Source organism: Egretta garzetta, unplaced genomic scaffold, assembly GCF_000687185.1.
Source record: "Egretta garzetta isolate BGI_Z169 unplaced genomic scaffold, ASM68718v1 scaffold716, whole genome shotgun sequence".
NCBI classification, from domain to species: domain Eukaryota; kingdom Metazoa; phylum Chordata; class Aves; order Pelecaniformes; family Ardeidae; genus Egretta; species Egretta garzetta.
This window is the reverse complement of record NW_009260075.1, coordinates 222046-246911: the sequence shown is the minus strand read 5'-3', so window position 1 is coordinate 246911 and position 24866 is coordinate 222046. Positions and strand designations below refer to the sequence as shown.

The 24866-nt window shown below is 36.7% G+C and overlaps 1 protein-coding gene across 1 annotated transcript in view; it reads left to right on the top strand.

Moving 5' to 3' along the window:
- Nucleotides 1–24866, top strand: part of LPCAT1 (lysophosphatidylcholine acyltransferase 1) — a 54821-nt gene that overhangs the window by 19879 nt on the left and 10076 nt on the right. Inside the window, exons 6-9 of the mRNA XM_009641311.2 lie at nucleotides 1059–1093; nucleotides 3818–3872; nucleotides 7341–7423; nucleotides 18625–18750. Coding sequence (XP_009639606.1) covers nucleotides 1059–1093; nucleotides 3818–3872; nucleotides 7341–7423; nucleotides 18625–18750 — 299 coding nt within the window. The remainder of the gene's footprint in view (nucleotides 1–1058; nucleotides 1094–3817; nucleotides 3873–7340; nucleotides 7424–18624; nucleotides 18751–24866) is intronic.

Sequence of the window (24866 nt, the reverse complement as noted above, 5' to 3'; positions counted from 1 at the left end):
ATAGGTGATCACCTAAACTCTAAAATGGTTTTGAATGGTAGCATAGAACTGAACATTTTCAGTAGGTGATAGAAATATCTTTCTGATCTGATCTTTTAGAAACCTGAATTTACAGAGTCCTTTTGTCTTTCCATTAATGACTTGTATTTTTTTTTCCCAGTTGGTCAGAACAATAGCTTGGAACTAACTTTCACGTTTTTGGATTCTTACTTCTATGCTTACATCTTGTCTCCAAGTATTGCAGTTTTTTCCTACACGGTTTCTTAGTCTTACAGTTAAAAATGTGATGACCTTTACTGTCATTTTTTTTCTTGTCACCTGTAACATACTCATTTCCAGGTCTCTGTTCCCTTTTAGCTGTTTGCATCTTGCTCACTTCTTTCACTGCTCTTTGTTCTCTCTTGGTGTTTTACACACTGTTCATCTCAGCCATCTAAAAGTGCTGCTGGTCTTGCCCGAGAGTAAATTGGTGGGTTTAGATGTCTTATAACGTACCTTTTGATTCTTGGATCGGGTAGGTGGATGTATGTCATCTGTGAATAAACACAACTGGAAAAATACTTGTTTGGAGGTAAGACAAGGTCTTACTTGTCCTGTTGGTTCATGTCACTTGTACTGTTGGTTCATGTCAGACATTTCAGAAGCGTTACAGGGTGTTCATATCTATTGCTGGGAGGTCTAGGTGAAGTGTAGGGACATTTGAGGGCCACCCTGTCAAGCAGGATGGGTTAGGAAAATACACATGGGCTATGCATATGAAGGAACATCAGCTTATGGTAAATAACTTCCTTTTCTAAGGCTAACAGCATTTGAAGAATCCCTGGATCTTTAAATGTTCTATGAATGCAGATATTCTGCGTTTAAGAGATGGTTACTGGGTATTTCCTAGCTACAGAAAAGGTAGGATGATTTCTGTTGGGGCTGAGAACTTCTGCAAAGAGGGCGTTGAAGTTTCCATGAAAACCTTTTAGTCATATGTCATTGGTTATGCTATCTATAATGTAATAAAAGTTTAAAGTACAGTAATTAATTACAAGTGTCATGCTTCTTTTTCTTAGGATACAATCACATGGACATGGCAAGGACCAGGAGCGTAAGTGGTTTATGTTTTATTGCTTATATCATGATTACGTTCCTTCATTAGTTTTTATTTACATGTCTTACAGGCTTATATAGTCAAGTAGTAATTGCTGGTTACTGGATTATTGTTTGGGATTCATTTGTGTCTTTTATCTAATATTCCTTAATTATAATAATATTCAGTTAGATGAATCCAGTGTAATTCTGCTGGTGTGATTTTGGTGGTTTGCAGAATTGATTTTAGGGGTTTTTTTGTGGTTTGGGGTTTTTTTGTAGCAACATACCTGAAATAAAACAACTTGCTTCTGCTCTACATATTTTATTGCCTGCAAATCAATTAGGTGTGTTTCTGTATAAAATCTGTATGGCTATTATTTGAAATTGGTCTAGTCCCACAGAAACAGTCAACCCACTCAGGGAATTTGGAGGTAATTTCCATTACCGTGCCTGAATGTGACTTTGATTTTATTTTTTTTTTAAAAAACAAAATGTTATTCTAGAGGTTCCTTAGGAAATTCATGTAATGTAAAATACTAAATGAGGCAGCTCTTGCTTTTTTAAAAAAACAATTTTTTTAGCATTATTTTCACATTGGGATTGGAGTAGAAGTTCTAAAATGTTTAAATGAAGATCAAAACAAGAAATTTTGAACCTTAAATAAAGGGCATTTGGATTCTATGGTTAATAGCTTGCCATTAGCCTTCTCCTTGGGAACTTTGTTTTGAATGTCCCACCTGAGATCCTGTATTGTAGCAGTAACGGGGAAACCGTTTGGATTAGCCAAGATTCAAGTAATTTAGAATTTTGTCAATTAATTTTGCACCTTCAAATAGACTAGGAAGCAGGTGTAATTAAGGGCACTTCTAGATTTGGAGACTTGAGGAAATCATTGATCACTTCTAAAGGTTCAGCTTTCAGTTAAATTGTCACATTGGAAGTAGATGAATCCATGGTAGTGTCTAAAGTAGGTAGGTACTGCAGCATTTACTGCGTGCAGGGATTTCTGTTCTCTTCTTTTGAGTTCCTGCCTCTTCCCTTGCATTTGCACTGCAGTTCATCTAGCAAATTAACTCAGCCAGGGGAAAAAAAGGTGAGTAGCTTACTTTCAGCTTAGTGTCCTACCTGAGGAGTCAAGAACACTCAGAAGGAGGAAGAAGAGGAAAGGAACTTGTAGGTGTGTTGCCTCCGATTACTTTAATGTGTACAAAACCTTTATTTGGAAGTGCTGACCTCTGCTAATAAAGTTAAATTAAATTAAAGCTGAATCAGAATCTGAGGTAGCATGTGATGTTATGCGAATTCACTGGGTCAGTTTAAATTACAGCTTTACTTAATTAGGATTAATTCTCTTGAGTGACCTAAAATGTATTTCTGATGTCTTAGCAGAAAATACTGTTAAGACTCATATAGTCTTCACTTTCTCAGCAAATGTCTCTCTTCGTCTGTCAGAGTGTTAGCCAAAACTTAATCTGGAAATGTTGTTGTATCCAGGAGTATTCTGTTTGTTCAAAGTTGATTTGACTTGTAAAATGGGTTGAAAACTGGTCACATGGAAACTATACACTTTCTTCCACTTTTGGGAAGTAATGTTTTTACTAGTTTGACAGTATTCAGAGCCGATCAACTGACTCTACCTTGAAAACAAAGATTGACTATAGCATACAACTTAATTTTTCTCTACATCAGACTTGTTAGATACAGGTTCTATCAGTTTTTTAAATTTATATTTATAATTTGAGGTTTAATCTTTGAGGATTACAGAGAGTTGGCACAGAGAAAAGTTTGCTTGTAACTTATTGGTGTTTTTTTTTTAATACTCTTGGACAATGACCTAGAAACCAGACTTTCACATTTCCTGTCAGTGATGTAAACTTCAGATCACAAGTTCCACTGTTGTTCTTGCTCCTTTTCTTTGCTTCAATGTGTTGGAAGTTCAGTAGGAAAGAAGGAGAAAAAAAGTGTGGTAGCCCTGAATGAGTGTGTAACATTGAGTAGGGTGCTGCTTCTAGGAACTGTGCTTTAAAGTGTGGTAGCCCTGAATGAGTGTGTAACATTAAAATGAGTAGGGTGCTGCTTCTAGGAACTGTGCTTCATCTGCCTAAGAGGATTTTGAGCAGCCTTCCCCTCACAGTGATTGACTGCTGTAACTACCTAGATACTGTATAAAATGTGACTACTGACACTGCTCCCAAATTTAGGTTTACTAAATCCTTTCCTGGATTTGAATCTTACTGCTTTCTAAGGTCAAGTTTATTCCAGTATCTTGTGTCTTAGGCTACTAAAACACATGTACTGCATTTCATTAACAGACTTCTGAAGTATAATGAACTTTGATTCCAAACCAAGGTAATGATAAAAATCTTAGTGGTTATAATTAATCTTGCCAACTCTATGCTGAAAACAGCATTTTCCTGAAACAGACTTACTCTTTCTTTACACACTACACATACATGATGCCTTACTGTATGTATTAGTATCTGTAAATCATATTACTCTTTGTCTTCCTGCTTTGGGGTATTTCTTAAGATGCAACTTCAGTGTAAATTGCTTTTGTTCCACTTTTCAAAATGTAATATATAGAAGTACTCTGAAAGACCTTTTCTGTTACTTTTGTATCTGAATATGATCATACCTACAAGTAGGAATGTTACTTGAAGACTTCGGAGCATAATGTACTACTGTTACACTACATGTAAATTTTTTTCTTCCATCCTTTTCCTTTTTTTTCCCCTTTTAGGTTAGAAATTCTGTGGCTTACTTTGTGTCAGTTTCACAATTCTGTGGAAATTGAGGTCAGTAAAAAAACCCCAGCGTATTCTGAGCAATATCAGAATCCATAGTATTGTACTTAATTCTGCAGTAAAAGTTTGTATTCAAACATTATATGTTAACACAGTCTGTAAAAACAGGTTAAAATACTGCTTATATTTTAAACAAATGGCTTCTGTATCTGGAAATGTAGCCTAAAAATGGAATAACAAAATACAGTTTTCCACTTGGCTTAAGACTTTACATTCTTATTCATTTAAATTGAGTAGATAGATTTCTGACTCTGTTTAAAGAGTCTTTTGTGAACAAATTTCTTGTCTTTTAATTGCTTGATTGCACTGATTCCAGCTAGTATACAAAATGTGTGTGTTAGATATCCAAGTGTGTGAATGCTGATGTACAAACTAAGGACTATCTTCTAGAGGAAAAACCACTGGAAGTGGTTTCTTACAGGCCAGATAGGTTATTTAATGTCTGGCTAATTTTTTTATTAGGCTGCACTGTAGTGAATGTGAAATTGGAAAACACAAATAAAATTTAAGTTTATGTGTATTCTTAACTTTGTTTGAGACTATTATAGTGAAAATGAGAAAACAATTGAAACCTTTCCTTTTCAATTGCTGTCCTTATGCATTTTACAGACAGTAATTACATTTCTGTGGAGAAGTAGGGTGTTTTAGAAGTGTTATATGGGCTATTTGACAGATGTTCTGCAGTTCTTTTGCTTACATTTTTTTAATAATGAAGTAGCTACTTTCTGGCTAATGGCAGGGTGAATTAGTAGGAAGAACTATTACATATTTGCATACACGTAGATTTTACTATTGTAACATATAACATGCTAATCACAGTATTTATCATTGCTATGCTCTGTGTTTACTAATTTATGCTATAAATTCTTCTCAGAAATAATGAATACATAAAATAACCAGCCACTGAACAGTTGATTCTATTGTAGAAATTTGTGGTTTGTGTCATCACTTTAGTTGCATGTTTTCAGCTATTAATAGTATATTAAAAAAAAGAACAATTAAAGATCTTACTTCCAAAACAGTGGCCTGGGTTTGGTAGAAGGGCTAGGGAGCAACTGCCTCACGCAGGGGTTAGGCAAACCAGCTGATTGGCAGGATGCTGAGTTTCTGTAGCACATGCAGAACTTGCACAAGGTCAAGTTACGATTTTTGGTCCTCTTCTGGGGAAAAAAAAAAAAGGCACTAGTGACTTTGTGAAATACTCCATACTAAAGCAGGAGCTGGCAGAAGGTGGAGGAACAGAGCTGTTTGCAAGGCTGCTCGCAAGTATGAGGCAGAATACTTGAGAGCTACTTGTTGATTCTGTTTTTGTAAGGAAGCGCTGCAGAAATAGGAACACAGAGGAAAAATGAATTGTTCTGTGTCCACAGTCAAGTTTTTCCCCTAGTCTCCAAATTTCGTTGGCTTTTATTCTTGCTTTGTTCCTTCAGCACAGGTATACTAGCAAATGCCAACCAGCCTTGATACCAGATTTACTGCTGAAGATCCAATACCTCAGGGGGATGTACAGCAAAACAACACAAATTCAGTGTGGTTTTGATGAAATGGTAGTTTGTAAGGTCTAACAGCCAGCAATCAGGATCTGAAGTTTGTTAGTCTGTGCTTCTCTGCATATAATGTATGTTCTGGCACACCATTTGTGTCATCCAGCATGCATATTGAGAAGCAAGCATCTATGTAGATTTTATAATAGGTTGCTATAAATATGGCCTGCCTATCCATCTGTCTTGTACTTGGAACTGGCATGCAAGAAATCTTGTGAAGAAGAAAAAGGGTATGTGATCACCCGCATGTTTGTTTTGGTTCATGTCAGTTTGTTTTGCTGGCCTGTCCGCTTCAGTGTTCATACATCCATCACAGTCTGCAGCAGCTGAGAGTTCTTCTCTTAGTTTTGTTAGTGGTGCTGAAATGATTGTGCTATTTGTGTCCAGTTAGGCACAGACACGTAGAACACCTCTGAAATTGCCTCATACTCAAACTTGTCCTGTGTTTGGATGAATGACTTGATAGCAATTTGCAACTCAAAGTAGAAGAAACAGAATTGGGCTTGGAAGTTGATGGAGCAGTCTTTCCGTGTCTCTTAGCTTCAGAGTCTTTGTCCTTTTATATATTACATTGCATCAGGCTGGCATACCTGCTCATAAACCTAGAAGACAGGAGCTGTACATTTTCAATTGCAGTGGTGCAAAAACTGTAGCAAAACCCCAAATAAATTTAAGATTTGTCCATCACTGAATACTTCTAAGGAACAGTTAGACAAACATTTAATGGCATCATTTTGGGTACTGCTGATCATACCATTATGCAGTGAGCTAACCAAGACCATGAGCTAACTTCATAGTTACTGAGAAGTATTTGCTTAAATGATAAACTTTATCCCCAATTCTTACTTTCTTTTTTAAAGAAGAAAGTGAAATTCTGGATCATAGTTCCCATTTTGTATTACCAATAGGTAATTATATGAAATATAACTAAGCTTATTACAAATTTGGTTTCTACTTCAGAAGCTTTCCGCATGATTACGAACATTTTGTTCACTTAGTGCATAAATTCTCTCATTGTGTTTCACTACTATGGGAATTGTTCGTCTGGTACTGATCAGGGGTGGGAATTGGAGTGATCCCATCTTGTTCCTTCCATCTGAGAAGTTAGTTACATAGCAGAAATGGGATGTTTTGAGGGTTTTTATAGGTGAGACTGGCCATGATTTTGGGGCTTACATCATATTTCAATGAACACTTAAAAACACAGCCAAAAGCTGGAAGGTCTTTTAATATAGTCTATCCCATTCTGAAAGCTGTGTTTTCTGTTGCAAGTCTCCAGCAGTTCTGGTTTAATTTTCCCTTTCCAGCCTCAATTGTTCTGTGTTTCTGTGGCCATCTGCATTTATATAGAATTTTTCTTTCAATTAAGTGTTAATATCCAGTGTCCAATTTGAAGGAGAATTTTTTCAAAACCTCCAACAACAGATGATAATGTACACATCAGAAGTTTTTTTAAGCAGTCATATATGATTTCAAAATGTGCAGGGGGAACAGTAAATACTGATGTCCTGAGAATTTGAATTCTTAATGTTTAAGCTATAGAACAATGTTCATGTAGCAGGTGCTTTTCTTGGTTATCTGCAAAAAGCTGAACAATGCAGGATGTAAAAGAAAAGTTTGTGCAAGAAAATGCTAATACTTTTAAATGATTTAAAAATTCCTGGTCCCACTTATGAAAGAAAAAACTCTGTACTCCAGGAGGTAAGAAACGAGCTGAGTCACTGTTATATGAATTTCTAGAAGTATGATGCATCCTCAGCATTTAAGAGTTCAATTTTTACTTTTTTTTATAGTCCTTTTGTTAATATAATTTTGTAAGTAGCAACACACTTTACACAACTTTCACCATAGTGCTATAATAGAGATTGTTTAAAATGTTAAATATTCTTGGTATAATTCAGTTCTCTGTATGCAGTTTCTACCCGTGTATATTCCTTCAGAAGAAGAAAGAAAAAATCCAGTGTTATATGCCAATAACGTCAGACGTGTAATGGCAGAGTAAGTATGTTGTAATATGGAATAAAAATAAATGTGTGATTTTAATTTTAGGATCAAGAAAAATGTCATGAAATCAAGTCAGTGTAGTTGCCTGCTTGCAAAGAAGCTTGTAGTCTGCAGTATTTATACAAAACATTTTATACAGAAGTTGCCTTCCTCTATAGGGAGGGCATGGAGCCACAAATACAGCAGGAACTGTAGGAGTTGCTTAGGTTTTTAACATGTCTTCATGTAACAAGCCAGTTCTGCTTGCTGCTGCGGGTATTTAGTCCTGTGGGGAGAAAGGTGTAGTTGAATTGTATGACAGTTAATGTAACTGTATTTTGTGCTATTGAGGTTGCATTTTAAGCTATGACTTTTTTTTTTAATGAGGTTAAAAATAGTTTCATGTATTTATTGTTAGCCTGTAGTTATTTCAGAACAGTAAAGCCCAGGAAAGCTGCTTGTGTTGGAAATATAGCACTGACACAATGCAAACAACTAGCTGAAACTGAATGTTAATGTGAGAACACTTAACACTTGTCTATAGTGTATAATAAAGCTAACATTGAATACACAGACCTTCATTCTCTTTTGTTGTATTTTAATTAACCTCTCTTGTTCATTCATGTTTTGTCCTTTCAGTAAATCTTCCATTAGTCAGATGTTCTTTTCAGTATTTACAGAGAACCCTCAGATCGGTGATCATTAATAACTCTTGAAGGATTTATGAATCTTTCTACTCCTAAATTTGAAAGAACTTTTAAAATCTTAATTTCCTTTGTGTAATTTCCCTTCTGTTTCTAAGTTACTAGTCTCAACCAAAGACCAGTTTGTAGACAGAAACTGGTAATTCTTCTCTGGTTTATAAGCAGAACCCTCTGAGTTTCCTTAAGGATGTTGGGCCTATAATATAACAATAGATTAAAACCTGATCCGTTGTATGAAAAAGACATTTCTCACAAAATTAAAAACCAAAAGGATCTATGTGAATCAACCTGTCTTAGAGTTGCAGTGGCCTCAAAGATTTTTGTAGTTCGAGTAAGACAGTCAACTGGCACTATATAAAAGTGTTGTCCTCAGACTTTGGGTAGAAGGCTGTGTTATGAAACCTTCATTCTGAACACCACTCCAGTTCAGTGACAGGGATTGTGTGGTATAAGGGGAAATTTTGAAAGACTACAGAAGTTTACAACAACCTGTGTGTTGAAAGACTTCCCTTCTATGTGTGCATTGTTTCTCCCTCCCACCTCTGAAGAATTAGGCATTTGGGGTAACAGAAGTGGGATGCAGGTTTAAAGAGGGAAGACTTGTCAGAATGGGGGATAGCAAATATAGCTGCAGATGCTGTGTTGATGTGAAAGGAAAATAAATGTGTTTGGATATTGAAGTTGCTGATTCCTAGATACTGTGGATTACTGTAGACCAGTTAAAATAACATCAACATAGCCAAAATTTATTTACTTCTGACCAGTTCCAGATGCTTACTTCTAGTGGCCATTCTCCAGACTCTCCCAGTTCATTCATGTGGCTTTTGGCATAGGATATACCAGCTCAGATGCTGTCGGTCTGTTCAGGAGCTGTAGCAGTTGCAACTCTAGCACCTCAGGTGCTAGTTGGTGCTAGCATTGCACTCTGCATTGCTGAATAAAGGTCAGTATTACTGGATCATCTAGATTTGTCTCCTTTTCTTTAAGATTGAGTCAGTGACAGTGTACCATTTTGATATCAAAGAGGTCACTTCAGGATCTGTTTAGAGGTCTGCTTTCCCTTTCCTCCCCATCATATTTTTTTGGAAGAAGAGTCTAATCCTACTGGATATTTTAGAGCAGCAGAGCTGACAGTCCCAGATAATAATGCATTTGTGAGTCTAGAACCAGTGTTGTGGCAAAACCTTCTGTCTTGCCCCTGATTTTAAGGGGAATTGATAGAACTTGCTGAGTGCAACAATAGATACAGTTTCCACTCCTGAAATCTGTTTGCCTTCATCATAATCTTGTCTCGTGAACAGCTTCTGGTAAGTGTTGAACAAAGCACTTGACAAAATGTCTGACTCTTATGCTGCTTCTACTTGGTGACTCTATGGAGAGTTTTTGGTTAAGCCTTATTTGTCTAGATTTTCTGTGGGCAGCCACAGATGCAAGTGATGGGGTTCTGTAGATAGTTCCTGTTCATTTATATATATAATTTGAATAGTTGACAAAGGAAATGCTGTCATTCACAGAGGTTTGCTTCTTTTGGACATTAGTTTCTTGTAGGACAGATTTTACTTGCCCAAAAAGTAAAATCCAAAGTGAGCCTGGCCTTTTGGCTCTCTGTATCAGGCAAAGGGCTTCAAGCATAACTGTTGTCCTGTGCTTCAGGTTCCCTCAGGCAGCCATGCCAATAACAAAGGAAATGCTATTTTTCAACTGCTGTAGTGCTCTACATGTCTTTATTGTAGTCCTCCTCATCCGGGATGACAAGAACTGTATACTTTTGAAGATGCATTCATTCAAGTGTTAATCCACCAGTTGTATCATTCATCTTTTCTGCTGCCATATACTATCCATTTGAGTATAAACACACTGGTTTGTTTTTCCTGGGCCATGTTGAGGATGATCATCTCATTGATGCAAATGTTGTGACCAGAAGTTACTCAGTTCAGATTATTATTCTGCAAGCACCCTTTTCCTGCTGCTTCTCAGGACTTCATTTCACAGATTTTTTTCTAAACTAAACCTAGTTTATGTTTTAATTAATTCAAATGTAATATGAGCTGATCTGGTCTTGGTTGGTGGTGTTCCAGTATTTGTGCACTGATCTGTCACCAAATTCCGCAAGAATCCAGGTGATACGTTTACATTTTTTTAAAGGACACTCTGCCATGGTAGAAAATGAACTTAAGGCTCACAACTTCTACAGATCTTTCAGTTGAGCCTGTGGCTCTTTGCTTTCTCCAATGCTAACTTGTAGTGGTATCTTTCATTGCAGTCCTTTTCATCAGGAGGATGAGCAAGATCCAAGCCTTAGTGGCTGATCACTTTACAGCATCTATAAAACCCCAAAGTTTCTTTCTAAAAGGGTTTCTTAATCTCACCTGTGCAATTACCAGTATTTTAATGTCTGTGATCTTCAACTCTTTTTCTCACTGACAGAATAAATATCCAGTAGCATTAGGCCAAAAACTAGAATCATGTGCAGTCTTGTTACAGCCACTCAACTCACTGTTTCTTCTTTTTGGGGATTATCTCTGTAGTCAGAACTGGAATTACTCATGCGGGATAGTCACTGCTGCTGAATAGTTACTCCATGCTTGTCTTCCTTTGGATCATTTTCTTACTCTGCACAAAAGGTATGTGCAGCTTAGATTAATCTACTAATTAAAGCATGTACACCTACTTATTCCCTATGAATATGCATTGCATTTGGTTTTATCTTACAACCTGTTTTGTTTGAGTCCATCTTTGGTCTTTCTGGCCTTGTTCTGACTGCTGCTCTGTTTAGTCAACATCCATCTCATCCGCAACATTGCTATCGGGAAGTGTTTTTAGAGTCACTTTCAAATCACTGAAAATGTTGAGTGCTTTTAAATACGGCAACAGTCCTTGCAGGTTCTCTCTTTAAAATAAATAAATAAAATTTGGTGGTATCTTGAGTTTTAATTCACTTTGTGTGTTCTTTATTGCTCTAATACAGTTCTGATGCCACCATGCTAGTAGGTCATGCCACATAGATACATATTACGTTGGCTCACTTTTTAAAGTACTACTTACAATTGCAAAATCGTTACTTTGGTCTTCATGTGCATGAACTGTTATCACCTTACATTGATGGTGGTCAACGTGGATTATTTTGATCTGCTAATAATTAATTTCAGCACTTACTGCTGCTTCTATATATTTTCTAGTTGAGTGTCAAGCTTTCTGGCCTATGTTGTTACTTTTTTTTAATATATCTTCGAAGTATTAACTCATGATTTGCTGGAACTACAGTAGTGGTGTAAAATTGTCAGTGTGTAGACTTGAGGTTTTAATCCCAGCTCTTCCAGAATTATTAGGAACAAATCATCTGACCTTGCCATCACAAGTATTTATTTCTAAAAATTTCTCGGTCATAAAGGAAACACCTCTACCACTGTTAAAGCATTGGAAAGTTTTTATTCTTAAGATGTGTCATCTTAATTGTTTCCTAATGAATTTACTGCTTATGACAGCTTTTTTTTGCCTCTTGGCAATTTTACTATCCTCAGCTAGTAGTAAGTTAGTCACTTTATATATTTTTTCTTATGCTTTAAAAACAGTCTTACACTTCTTAGCTGCATCAGTTGCAACTTTTTCTCTCTTTACCTTTCCCTATTGTTTTTCTGCATCATAGTTTTTAATTTACTGATACCCATTTAAAGTTTGTTTGTTTGGGTTTTTTTCCCCTAAAAAAATATTAGTTGTCTCTTTTAATTGTGGGATTGTAGCCTTTTACCTGTTGAATAGATTCTTGAACACAATTTTCATTAGCACTTCCATTCTGGAAGATATCTGATAGTTGTAAAGAAATCACAGTACTGTTTAGGGTATAGCAATACTGCTTTAAAGAAAAAGTAGGTAACTCTTCCACTCCCGCTTTGCAAAACAAAATTTGTTGGTTTGTTACCTTACTATCCATTAGGGCGCAAATACATTTCAAAGGAGTATGTCAGTAGCTCAGCTTCTAGTTAGTTGCGTGTACTTAGCACTATTCATTTTGTACACAGATAAACCAGTGGTAGTGCTAATTGTGAAAATCTGCACTGCAGGCTTTTTGTGAAAGTTTAAAGTAACCTCACCCGTAATTACAGATGTAAGCTGCTTAGATAATTAAACACAGGCCTGTTGGACACTTGTTAACATATAAACACAATTTGTTTTGCTTTAGTTTGTTATTTTCTCTTACAGACACTATCTTCAAAATAGGGAAGAATATGGTTTAGATGGCACAATTTGGAAAAAATGCAAGTTAAAATATTGCAGCTTTGTTAATTTCTTTTATGCATATGGCAGACTGAAACCTGATGGAAACTGGACACCTTTGCCCCCTTGTTTTTCAAAACCGTAATCACCTCAGAACTGAAGTTCTGCCACCATTCCTATCTAGGTTTTCATTTTTCTGTTCTTTCTGGTGTTGGAACTCAGCAGTATAGCTACGTACATGACACTAGCCAGGAGTTACGAAGTTTATTTTGTGGTGAGCCCAGAAAGGCAGACTGCCTGTAGAAGCACCAAAACGTCATAGTCTGGTTTGCATTTTTCCAGTAACTTTGTTTTTCTTCTCCACTTACACGAACATTTAAAGACATGTTTTTATATCTCCAGTAGATGCTCAAATCAATTACAGTGCAGAGTGTGAGACATGGAACTTGAATACATCTGACTTCCTTATGTTTTACCTGTCAAGTCCTTGCCAGGATCACTTTACTTTTGTTGGAGCATGTCATATTGTTAAAGCAGTAACTTTTATCAGCTTGAAAGATAAGGATTACGTTTTTGCTTTTGAGAAATTAATCCTTTTTTCCAGCATGCTGGTGAAGGCAAAAGTTATTACTTAGTCTTCTGTGTCCATTTCACCTTTTGTCATCTTCTATATGGTCAAAATCAGTTGGTGGTTTGTTTTTTTTTTTTTTATTGCAGGCTTTGACAGTATCAGAATGTGATCTCTGCCACTGTATGTGATAAGGTGATGCTAGTTGCTGAAGAATAGCCTTGAGGATGTGGGTTTACAGTAGCTTACTGGTCTATCTCATGGCTATTTGTTGTATTTTCAGTGGCCAATTAAATCTATCTTCGGAAAAACTGCCGTGCTCTGTGCCTCTGCTGTCTGAAGTTTTATATGTGACTCTGCAGAAGCACTGGTTGGATGCCCAGCACTCAACTTTGAAATTCAAGACTTTTTTATGTCATTTTTATATCATCTAAGGCATGAGGATCAGTATAAGTGGAATTACTGAGTGCTGGAGTTAACAAGCATCCATTTGTTTAGGTTTCAGGCCATATACAAAAACGGAGATGAGAACTACATTGTGCACTCTGTTTATTTCTGTGTATGCTGTAAGTGTGGCAATTAGGCAAACGTAGTCACTGAACAGGGTTAACTATGCAGCTGCTTGTTAATTTTCTCAAGGAAGAAATAAATTTTTTTAAAGTTAAGTAGTGCTTTGCAACAGTCTGGTTTGAAGTAGGTTTTTGAGTACTGACAACACAAAGAGAACCTGCCTCATTTTTCATCCCTTGAGGATTTGTGATGCACGAACCTACAAGACCAACAATTACAGTATGCATTTTCTTAACACAAGGGATAAATGCAGGTATTAGCAGCTTCTTTTTATGTCTAAAAACATCATGAGATGCTATATTCTTGATGGTGAACTTCAGACTCTTACGGCTGGACCATCATTTGCTTGGAGAATGTCACAAAGTAGGAGTAGTCCAAGGAGGGAAGAGGGGGTATCTGCCCTAGCCTTCTAAAACTAGATAGGTAAAAGTTCTTCAGCTTGGGAAAGAAGGAAAAAGGGTAAAAAAAAAAAGAAAAAAAGTGGAGGTTTTTTTGAAGGTCAGTAAAATCATGAGTGTTCTGGAAATGCATAGTAAGGGAAGTCTGTTACTTTCCATAGCAGAAGAGATAGAAAAGCACTTAACAGTAGAACAGCTGAAAGTAAATGGAAATGTTCTTTAAAACATGTACAAAATTGTGGCATTCACTACCAGATGCATAAAATGAATTCATCAGAGCAGAGATACACTGTAAAAAAATTTGGTCCATCAATGATTCTAAAACTCAGGAGTACAAATAGTCTCTGGTTCAGGAAGTTCCTATACAGATGACTATTAGAAGCTGGGGTTGTTTGTCCACCATGTTTTGTATGTCTTTTTCCTAAATGTTTTACGGTGAAGTAAAATACCAAATTTTATATCCTTTTAGTGTTTTCATCACACTCTAAAGATTATAGCTGATTTAAAGGGGGTTTTTTTGAGCAGCCTGTGGAATATTTTCTAGATTAGTTCACGGTTCTGCTTACTAACAATGTAAAACATTTTGAAAATGTTTTTGTTGAAGCATAGATTCAGAATGTCGCAATATTGCCTGTACTATTTTCTCTCACTTTGCGTAGTATTACAGCAGTCACATTCTGGTTTATGTTTGGAATTTTGCATGTGTAGTGGATTGGTATGAAGAAAATGAGAAAGTTGATCACTTATTTTTGTATTATGACTGCACAAGTGTTAAGACACAGGGAGCTGTTTGGTGTGAGAAGTCAGGATATAACAAATACAGCTGTTGTATCTAGCAGATTGGGTTTGCAGGAAGGCTTTTGGGTTTTTGTTTGGTTTTGGTATGGTTTTATTTTTTTTTTAAATGACTTGCTGACTTTGGAATTACCATGAAAGGTAAATAGCTAGCATTTCAGGGAAGGTAGGGAGGGAAAAAGTCTCAAGGTAAGTCAAGCCAGACATAGACATCTGGCCATATAAAAGTGCTGAACATTAAAAAGGTCAGGCTCAGGTTAACTGACTGTGAAACAGAGGTGGTACGAAGAAAAGAGGAAACAAAAATGATTCCAAATGAAGATATGGGAAAAGCTGTTGTATTCCTAGTTTATTAAAAACATTGGGTTGTATTTGCAATTTGCATCTCAAATCTTAAATTGAAATGATCTTTTTTTTTTTTCCTGGCAGTTTAATTAAAGTAGAGAAAGATTGCCCTGGAGATAAGTTGGTATAGTTTGGTAACTGGTTCTGTAGAAAATCCTGTGAGTTGCAGTTGTGCCCAGGGTTTACAGTGAACTGCACTATGCCAGTCTTTATTCTAAGAAATTGAAACATTTACAGGTCTTAGCACAAATCATGAACTTTGTATGTTCCCCATGTTCAGTTTCTTCAGCATTCTGAGTGAAATCAAGGTCATTGTGTTCAACTGCCAGCCTTATACAGCTTGTGATTTACCTTCTGAACTCAAGAGCCCCTTGAACTCTGGCCTTGGTTTATCTGGCCTTGGTTGATCCTATGACTGAACTTCACTGTGAGCAAAAGCTGTTTCCTCCCCTTCTTTTCTTCTGGTCTTTGTAATTCTGAAAGTCTGGATGTGTACTGTTTCAGTTCATTTTGCTTTTTTTGGAAGTCAAAGGCTGGAAAACAAAACCTGCCAGCAGGTGAGCGAGAGAAGATGCTTTTATCCTTCTCAATGCTGTGTTGTGTATGTGTTGACAATGGGCATGCATGCAGGCATTAACTGTAGCACGAATTTTCCTGTACTGATAGCACTATAAGTCTGCCCCAAATACCGCTCCTTCTGGAAGGGGTGCACACAACTATAAAAAGATGCAGATTGTATTTTCCCCTTATGATTTGGCTGAGTCTGAGATGATCCCTGCTTTTGTTTGGAATTTATTATGTATCATAAGTTTGGGTTTGGCTGTTGTTTGTTGTTTTGGGCTGTTTTTTTTTAATTCCTCTTTGGCTAGGCTCCTTCAGTATGTTTGGGGACCATGATTTAGGAGTTAGTTAAATCTGGCATTGGTTCTAGGATTACAGTCAGTCAGGCTTCTACCTTCCCCCCAGGTTGAGTGGCCTGATCTTTCTGAGTCAATCTTTCTTTTGAACTGTTTTTAAAAGCTGCTAGCTTTTCGTTTTAACAAGTTATTGCTTCTTGCTTTGGCTTGCCACCTTATGGTTATGTTTTAACTTGCCTGTTTTCTCTTTTCCTTGAGAGAACATGTTTTCTTAAAAAAATCTTTTTGTTCTAATTGCCACCTTTAATCAGTTGCTGAATCATATTAGATTTTTTTTTGTCCTTTCAGAATCTTTTTTGATAAGTGTCTTGTCAATTCTACTGATTCCCTGATATGGTGTGTCGTTTTCTATCACAAATGAACACTTCATCCTTTCAGTTTCTTCTTTTAGCTTATTTTTAACCAGCTCCCACTTTTCTGCCCTATCCTTCAGCTCATCACCCTTAAGTTCCTATATTTCTGTTGTGTGCTGTCCCTGCTGCTGCCTTAAGAGCTGGTGAAATTTTGTGTGACATGCCTGGCTGGACAAGATCTTTGGTTATTACCACATTCTTTTATGTAAGCCACTGTGGATAGTAGTGCTTATAGTGTGTCCTTGCTACCCTAGGAGTTCAGCTATTTCACTGTCAGTTGACAGGGACATTTACAAAGATGATCTAGTGCGCACCCAGTACGAAAGGAAGGAATAGGAAGCAATCTAAATTGGCAGGATAGACTCTCCTTCTTTAATCCACCCCTTCTTCTTCTTCCAAGGAAAATTTATTTTTGTATTGTATATTACCAATTATTTCATATTGTATGACACAACACTATATTGAATACCAGTATTGACAAGACCTGCAATACCTGATCTCTTAAGTCAAGTGGAACTTGGAAATGGATTTAAATCCCCACAGCATGGGGGAGTTCTTCATCTGGATTTTACACAACATTCATTACTGTGTTAACCATAAGTCTATGGAATGAAATACTGTATCACAAGAACCTCTTGTCCATTCCATTAAGGTGGTTTACTGATTTGCAAATACTGCTAGGACACTCTTCACAGGAGGAGCAGAGTGATGAAACAGGAATGGATCAAGAAGTGAAAAATTCGGAGGAACCAAATTTAATTGCTTAGGATCACCCATATGAGGCAATTTAGCCTTCAGCAGTCTGCTGGATTTTAAGATGCCTTTTCTATGTACCTGTATCTTTTGGGTTTAGTTGGCTTTTTCCTTTTGTTCCTTCCTGTTCTTTGTTTCTTCTTGCAAGGGTGAGGCTGTTCATATGAAATCACTGCCCTGAGTGTCCTTATTTTATTTATAAGTAGCATATAAATAATACCTATTTTTTTAACATATTTGGTACTTTTGAGCTTGAATATCTATTAGTAAGGTGTTATTCCTGAATATTTGACTTTCTCAGCCTTAGAGAGCAGAGAGAAACCCTAATCAGTAGCTTTAATGTTAAGCGCATGTCTTACTAATGTATTAGAATTCCTGAAGCTTGACAATTAATTGGTGAATAAAAGAGAACCGGCTTATGTTATTTACACTGGCATTCAAAGGCCTTGTAACGAGATTCTGGGGAAGAGGCTACTTAACAGAAATTAAGTGGTTATTGCATGAGAGGTAACTGTCATTATAGGTCAAACTATCTATAACAAAGCATAGAACTGAATGCAGTTTTCATTACAAATGGCTGTGGCATGCCTCAGGGTTTTGTATCAGTCTTGCCATTACTGTGTATTAACTTCACAGATGAAAAAGGTGGTTAGTAGTAAGGTAGAAAAACCTGTAGATGAAAAGAATGAAGGTAAGTCAAAAGAATTTTTTTGTGAATACTTCATCAAACTGGAAGAGGCTGCACAAAGGAGATAATGTTCCATACTAATATAAGTAAAATCAAGTATAGTGGCAAACATGGCAGATGAGTAACTCGTATGGAGCAGTGCTTGCTTTTTAAATTGCGTCGTATGTTTGTACACTGAATTCTTAAAGGCCTCTTCAAAACCAAAGTGTCTTTCTCTTGAGTTTAGCACAGCAAATGCAATGCAACTGTAATATCAGGACTTCTTGAAGTATCTTTTGGTGCTGCTACTACTACAGAGCATCAAGTTAGAAGTAAAGCAAAAATGAGAACTTAATTGTTTGGCATATAAAAACTGGGGAGTATTCTTTCTTCTACCTGTCTTATGTCATACACTTAAAAATAACATGTGTTTGCTTGGAGTTTACTTGCTTTTATACTTTATATTCTAGCCATTCTTTATAGAGAAATGTTGTTTGTTGTATAATTTTAATATTACCTGAAGGTAATAGTTGTTCTGCTTAGGTGATTATTTGTTTATTAATATGTTAGTGTAATACTAATATAAATATTAACATAATTATTAATGAATGTCTTTCTCCTAGATTAATAATTTTGAAACCCTTGTTATTAATTTCTGCGAAAATATTAAGGAATTTGAAAGTCTGTGCACTGCCGATTTTTTCCCTTGTGTTCTTTTATATTTTCATGTACTTGTAAGGTCAAAATAGATGTTCTGCAATGGGTAGAGTACCATATTTCATTCTTTGTGTACGAACTTTCTTTTATGGGCTCTTCCTTATAGTTCTTCAGAATGGAGAGCGTAATTGTTAGAGGATATAAAAAAAAAGTTATGATTCTGCTCAGTTTTCATGGATTATCTTGCTTACTGTGTTTCTTTGGTTTATTCAAGGGCGTTGGGAGTTTCAGTGACAGACTATACATTTGAAGACTGTCAGCTAGCTTTGGCTGAAGGACAACTTCGTCTGCCTTCAGACACATGTCTTTTAGAATTTGCAAAGCTTGTGAGAAGCCTTGGGTGAGCATATACAATATTTATATGTAAAGTGCATCTTTATTATATATCTGTGTTTATATAGGTTTACCTCTGCATCACAATATTGCATTTATGAATATATATGGAATGTTGTCATATTTCAGTCAGGGAAACTCTAATATAAAATTAAACTAATACTGTTCCCCACTTGCAAGCAGCACCCTTAGATCATAATCAGTTGTAAAATTCATATTTTCACAGTCTGACAAGTGAGCAGAATGTGTTTGAAGTGTTCATTCCTGAACAAAACTAGAAGACACCTCCTGAAGAGGGTCAGGAATACTGTGGGATACCTAGTATTTGATACAGTTAGGAGTCAATTGCCCTTTCCTGTGACATCTGTGAAGGTAGAACAGTGCTGCCATAGCAGTCTTGTGACTGGATTAACATTATAATAGTGAGGGCAGAGGGGTCACCCTTTCCCAAGAAGCACAAAGTGGTTGATCTTTTGAGTAGCTTACTGCTAGATGGACTTTCTAATGAAACTATAACTTACTGTGTGCAGTGTGGCTCCTGTCTTCACATAGTTTCAGTTCCTCTGGCTTTACCTTTCAGAAAAGCTTCAACAAACAGTGAAAAAATTCACATAAACTACATGGTAGAACTTGCTGCTGCTGTTTTCCAGTTTTTCTCCTGTTTCTCCTCTCATCCTATTGAACAGCCACAAGCTAAATTTACAGCCTCATCCTATTAACTGATTTAATATACGAACATCCTTTTCCATTTTTTATCGCCTCAATTGAAAGTATAGAGCATAGTTTCATGTTTCCATTCTGTACTTTATCTCCTTTTATAAAATAATCTTACCTTCATCTTCCAGCTTGTGTACATAAGTGTAAAAAAAGAAGAGAAAGATCTATTGGAGAATAAGGAATGTAGGACAGCATACATTATGCATTCAGATGACAAGCATATATTAATTCATTGTTGGGACCTCCATCTGAAAAGAATTCCAGTCAGATAGGAGAGACTTCTAAGGGGAAACAAAGGTTCTTATTTTGTTCCAAAGGCTTTGAATTTACAGTACTAAAAAAAAAAAGCAAACAAAACAAACAAAAAAACCCCACCGACCCAAAAAACCGCCCACGTCTCTTATTATGTAGCTGATAATCCTGGGATTCAGTTTAATCCTTTTGTTAAATTGTCTGCCTTCTGTCTGCTCAATTTAAAGCTGTTCTTTCAAATTATGTTTTTCTGGGTTTTTGTTTTGGCCTCTAAAACAACTACATGCATTTGTGAGTGAGGTTCCACAGTCCAAAAGTTCTCTGTCTGGCTTGAGCAATTGTACACTGGTGAAGTATTATTTTGTCTTGATTTGGATATGTGCCAGTGAGAGAGCTATTATGATGGTATTTTTCTGGCACAATTGGATGAAGATTGTAATATGACTTCATCTCTAATGTACATTCAATGGTGGTGCAGTCATTTTGCTGTTTATTCAAAGGTTTTGAGGCCAGGGATTAAGATCATCCAGTCACATCCCTAAATAACTGGGACAGTAAATTTTTTTCCAATGGATTTTGCATCCAGCCTTAGTACTTGTTTTTGAGCAATAGCATACCTTCAAGGTAACATCCAGTTTTAAATGCAAGATTTTTACAATAAGGCAAATCCAGATCTGTTTTTCATTTAGATTCTTTGAAATCAAGTTACACCTCAGTTTACTGCACTGGAGATTTATTTATATTCACATTATATATCTACAGAGTTCATTAACATTGTCTGTAAAATTTGCTTACTCTGTACTCAGCTGGATGGGATCCACTCCAGAAGCCATGTAGCCACAGCAGCGAGTTCTCATGCTTATCTGATGAAGAGCTTGGGCTCTGTTAACACAGCTCTGCAGCTGCCAGGTCACAGCTGCTTTGTACTGAACTCTGTAGTAAAATGACTGCTATATCAATGAGATCAATTGATCACAGTCTCATCTTCTCAAATTCTGCATTCATTAGTCCTCAAGCAGTTAGGCTTCTGTTGAGCCCGATAATCTATCTGACCAATGAGCTGATTACTAAACTATATGCAATCTTTATTGTAGCTTTCATACGTTGTAAATACTTTGCTTCATTTGATGATTTATTCCACAATTAATTACCCCACTGTTTAAAGTGATTCTCTATTTTTACTTTGGATTTATTACCATGTTCTAGACATTGAAGCTTTTCTTTTAATAAGCTGCTTCAGGGTAGTTGCCTGCAAGGAAATTCTTAAGTTCTGATTTGAATTGATTCATTCCTATTGTCTCAAACTTCTGTTCATTCTAATTCCTGCATTCACTTTGCCCATGAACTAGAAGGACCTTCTAGCCTTAATTGTTGTTCCCCTTTCTTATGGAACCATGGCTTTTAGGCCATTAGTAGCTCCTTAGAGAATACCCATTTTTCAGTCAAATTATTTCTATTTTTTTTAGTTGTGATTTATTCTCAGTTTTAATTGTTTTATTTTCTGAAAATTAGTTATCTCTCTTCTCTTCCAAAAAAGGGGGAAAAAAAAAAAAGCCAAATGCAGTACATACTGCAATCCAAAGTAGAAATTTTTTAGTGACTGTGTTCTGCTTGTTGCTAGATGAGGCTTATAAAGTCAGGTCTTGAAGTAACCTGAAATTTGGCTTAAGTTATTCTAGTACTACAGGCCTTTTGCATCTTTTTTCTTTTTGGGCGGGAGGGAAGTATTGATAGCCTCATCAAACTTCTAGCCAGATTAAGGATCATCTGCTTATCCTCTACTTGATTTTTTTTTTTTAACTGATCTCTTTTCTCATGCTTTCTTTCTACCCTTCAATTTGTTAACATTCAGTCCTCTGCTACTGCATTATTTACTTAACTGATTCCTGATTGTTTTTTCCCAAATCTTTCACTTCTAAAACCCCAGGTATGATTTGGAACATCTAACAAGGGTGGATGTGTCTCACATCCTTCTGTTTTAGTCACTGTTCTCTACTTCCTGATTTTTCTCATTAACTTGAAGTCTTTTTGGGAAATATTCTTTAGAAATTAAGAATTTTTATCTTTTTTTTTTTTCTAATTATTTTGGAGGCTAGGCAGCACTGATACTTGTACAAGATGGCACTTTTTTTTCCCCAGTATGGTAGTTGACTTCCTCTTTGTGTGTCAAAAAGAAGTAAGTATAGAAAGTACAGCAAGAACATAATATAATATCATGGTGAATGTGCATTTTATTATCGGTATACATGTGGCACAAGACCCTTTGATTTGGCAGGTTCTTGATCTGATGCATGCATTTAATACAGAGACTCTGAGCTTCTTTGTGCTTTTCACTGAAGATAATACTGCTTTGCTGATTGTGTCCACTTCTTTTAAAAGGTATGGTTTGCACCAAATCATCTTTTTCAGGTCAGATTTCAGAAAAATCCCCCGTTCTTGCCTTCTAGTTTTTTTTAGCTTTCTCGGTAGGTACTCTTAGTCAGTAATTTTTATCTTTAACAGTGAGCAGCAACTTATTTTGGAATTGGTTTTGGATCCTTAATTATCTTTGTTTTCCTGCGCCTGAGTATTATTGGCATCTTGTACCCATGTGATGAGTACTAGTGATGTCTGCCCTGGAAGAATGTTCTACAACCTTAGCAAGGGTTTACCCCTGCAGGGTTTACCTCCTCACACACTCCCTGGCCCTGGTGAAATTCAATGTTAGTAAACCTACTTGTGTTGAATCAATTCTACTGTCTGTTAAAAGCCATAGCATTTTGGTAAGAATGACCCGAATTAAACAGCAGTCCCATTTTGACCATTACTCTTCAATATTATCTCATCCATTTGGCCATGAGGATCCCACTAGGCAGTGCTCCTATAGGCTTACAAGATCTGCAAGGAGGAAATAATTACCTCATAGGCCTGGTGCCTGTCTATCCTTGCTCATCAGCCTTTACCATCCAGACTACAGTGCAAACTTTTGCTGTCCATGTGTGCTTGAAATGGTGGTCCAGACTGTAGGTAGAGCTTTGCATCCCTAAAGTAATAACCCCTCACAGCTAACTAACAGTGCCATGACTTCAGAGTGTTCAGAGTTAATTTATAACAAGAAAAAAACCTCTGGAGGATGTTGTCAATCTGCACTCATGATAAAAGCAATACTGTCCATTACATGAGGTGATCATGAATCAAGCTTAACGTAGCAAATACCAACCATGATAGCCCCTGCCTTGTAGACCAAGGCAGGGTGTGTCAAAGTATTTGGAAGGTCAGTTTTGCAGCTGTTCAGTATCCTCTCTCCATTATGACAAGAAGTTGCACAAGAAGTACATCAGCAGGCATAAAACAATGTATTGTGATTTTCTGGCTTAGGGCATGTTTCTCTGAGCTTGTAGTTTCTGCTATCTAGCTACAAGATCCAGCTGTTCTTATGCAACTTCCAGCTCAGTGAGACACTAGAAGGTTTTTGGCAGGTTCCCAGCATGCAAGAAAGGAGTTTGTTTTCAGTAGTCAAATGCAGCTAAAACTAGCTTTAAGGGGGTAAGACATCTCACTTGCTAAAAATAGTGGTAGTTATGCTGAAAATATCCTACCTTCAGGGATGTGGTTTTCCTTGTGAAGTCTGCTGTGAAGGATTTAATATTCAGAGCTGTTAATCTTGAAAAATGTCCTTTCCATTTTCAGGGACTCAGGAATAACTTCTTGTTCTCTTTAGTGCAGGCTGGCCTAAAAAATGAAGCAAAACACCACAACAGCAAATAATGTTATGTGTCGTAAAGCTTAGATCCTCCATGGAAGCTTAGGCAAAAAAGCATGATTTCATGAGCAAAGACATCCGCTGTTGGCTTTCTAGCTTTTATAGCCTCCATTGGGATAAACGTAACAATTTTAAAGGATTTGAGACATTCAAACCATTTCACATCGGTTCAGAGCCTACTGTGGGATTTGGAACACTTGACTTCAAAAGACTTCAGCATAGTAGGTCATGATCATCCACACATCAATTACTTTCTCATTCTGAAAGGGCTAGAGGGAGGTAAACCCACCTTAGATTACCAGAAGTACAATGCAGTCATGCTCAAGCTGAAGCAGTAAGTTTGCCTCACAGATCCACATAACGCTTTCTGAGGTTGGCTCACATCTCTTTCTATATTTACAAACCACAAGATGTCTGTAAGATTCGTGATAAAGCATGCTACTTTCCGTACAAGGTTTTGCCTTCAAACTTTTTAGCTTTTCGTACTTAATTGACTGGCGAAGAGGAGATCTCACAAGTCTCAAATACCCCTCACCAAACAAGTAGTTCGTCAGTTCTAGAAGGTGAATTTTGAGTCAATTCATTGCAAATCAAATCTCTCTGATATAGAGACAGATGTTAGACTGCGTGTTCTGTGTCAGTGGTGGCTTATCTCAAGGGAGGATTTGGATGCCAGCTGTCCTCATCCTACAGTTAAAATCCGTTTTGGCTACTACAGTGAGGATGTATTATCTGTAGACACTTCTTATTATGTAATCCTGCATGTGAGAAGCCGAGTTCTGTGTGCATCTCAAATCCTCCATGGATTCCTTTGTCATTGTTCCTGCTACTTTTTTACTTCATCATGGAAAACGAACATTTGCAGAGGAGTGTTTTGCTGCTCTTTGTATGCTGTCTAAGACCAAAACTTAAGATACGTGTTTTAATGCCAGGATGGAGAACACGTGAATATTCTGTAGGGGCCATAGGTCTCTGAAAGAATTATTGCATGTTCAGGTCTTACAATTCAGAAGTACAGGGCTTGGCGTTGTTTAGTTAGTACATTTTTGGTAAGTCAGTTTAGGTAACGGCAGACAGCATAGTAGTTGTGTTTTTACTTAAAAGCAGTGCTTGTTAGGAGGGCTTATTTCAGTAAGCGATTAAGGTCTGGAGCTGATGTATCAGAAAATCTTCCTATCAGAAATGCTTTTATCTTTTTTTCAGAAGCTCCTGAGAATGCTGATAATTAAGTATTTTATTTGCTCTTGTCACTGAGCGGAAACTGCTGAGGAGTCCCAGCTGCAGTCTGGGAACAATTCTGGTGTGAGCTTGTGAGTTCTGTAAATAACTGATTTTCCTTGTCTGCAGCAGCAAACCAGACAACTGCAGAAGAACATTGTAGAAGACTTTATTGGCTTCTTTTGTCTTCAGAC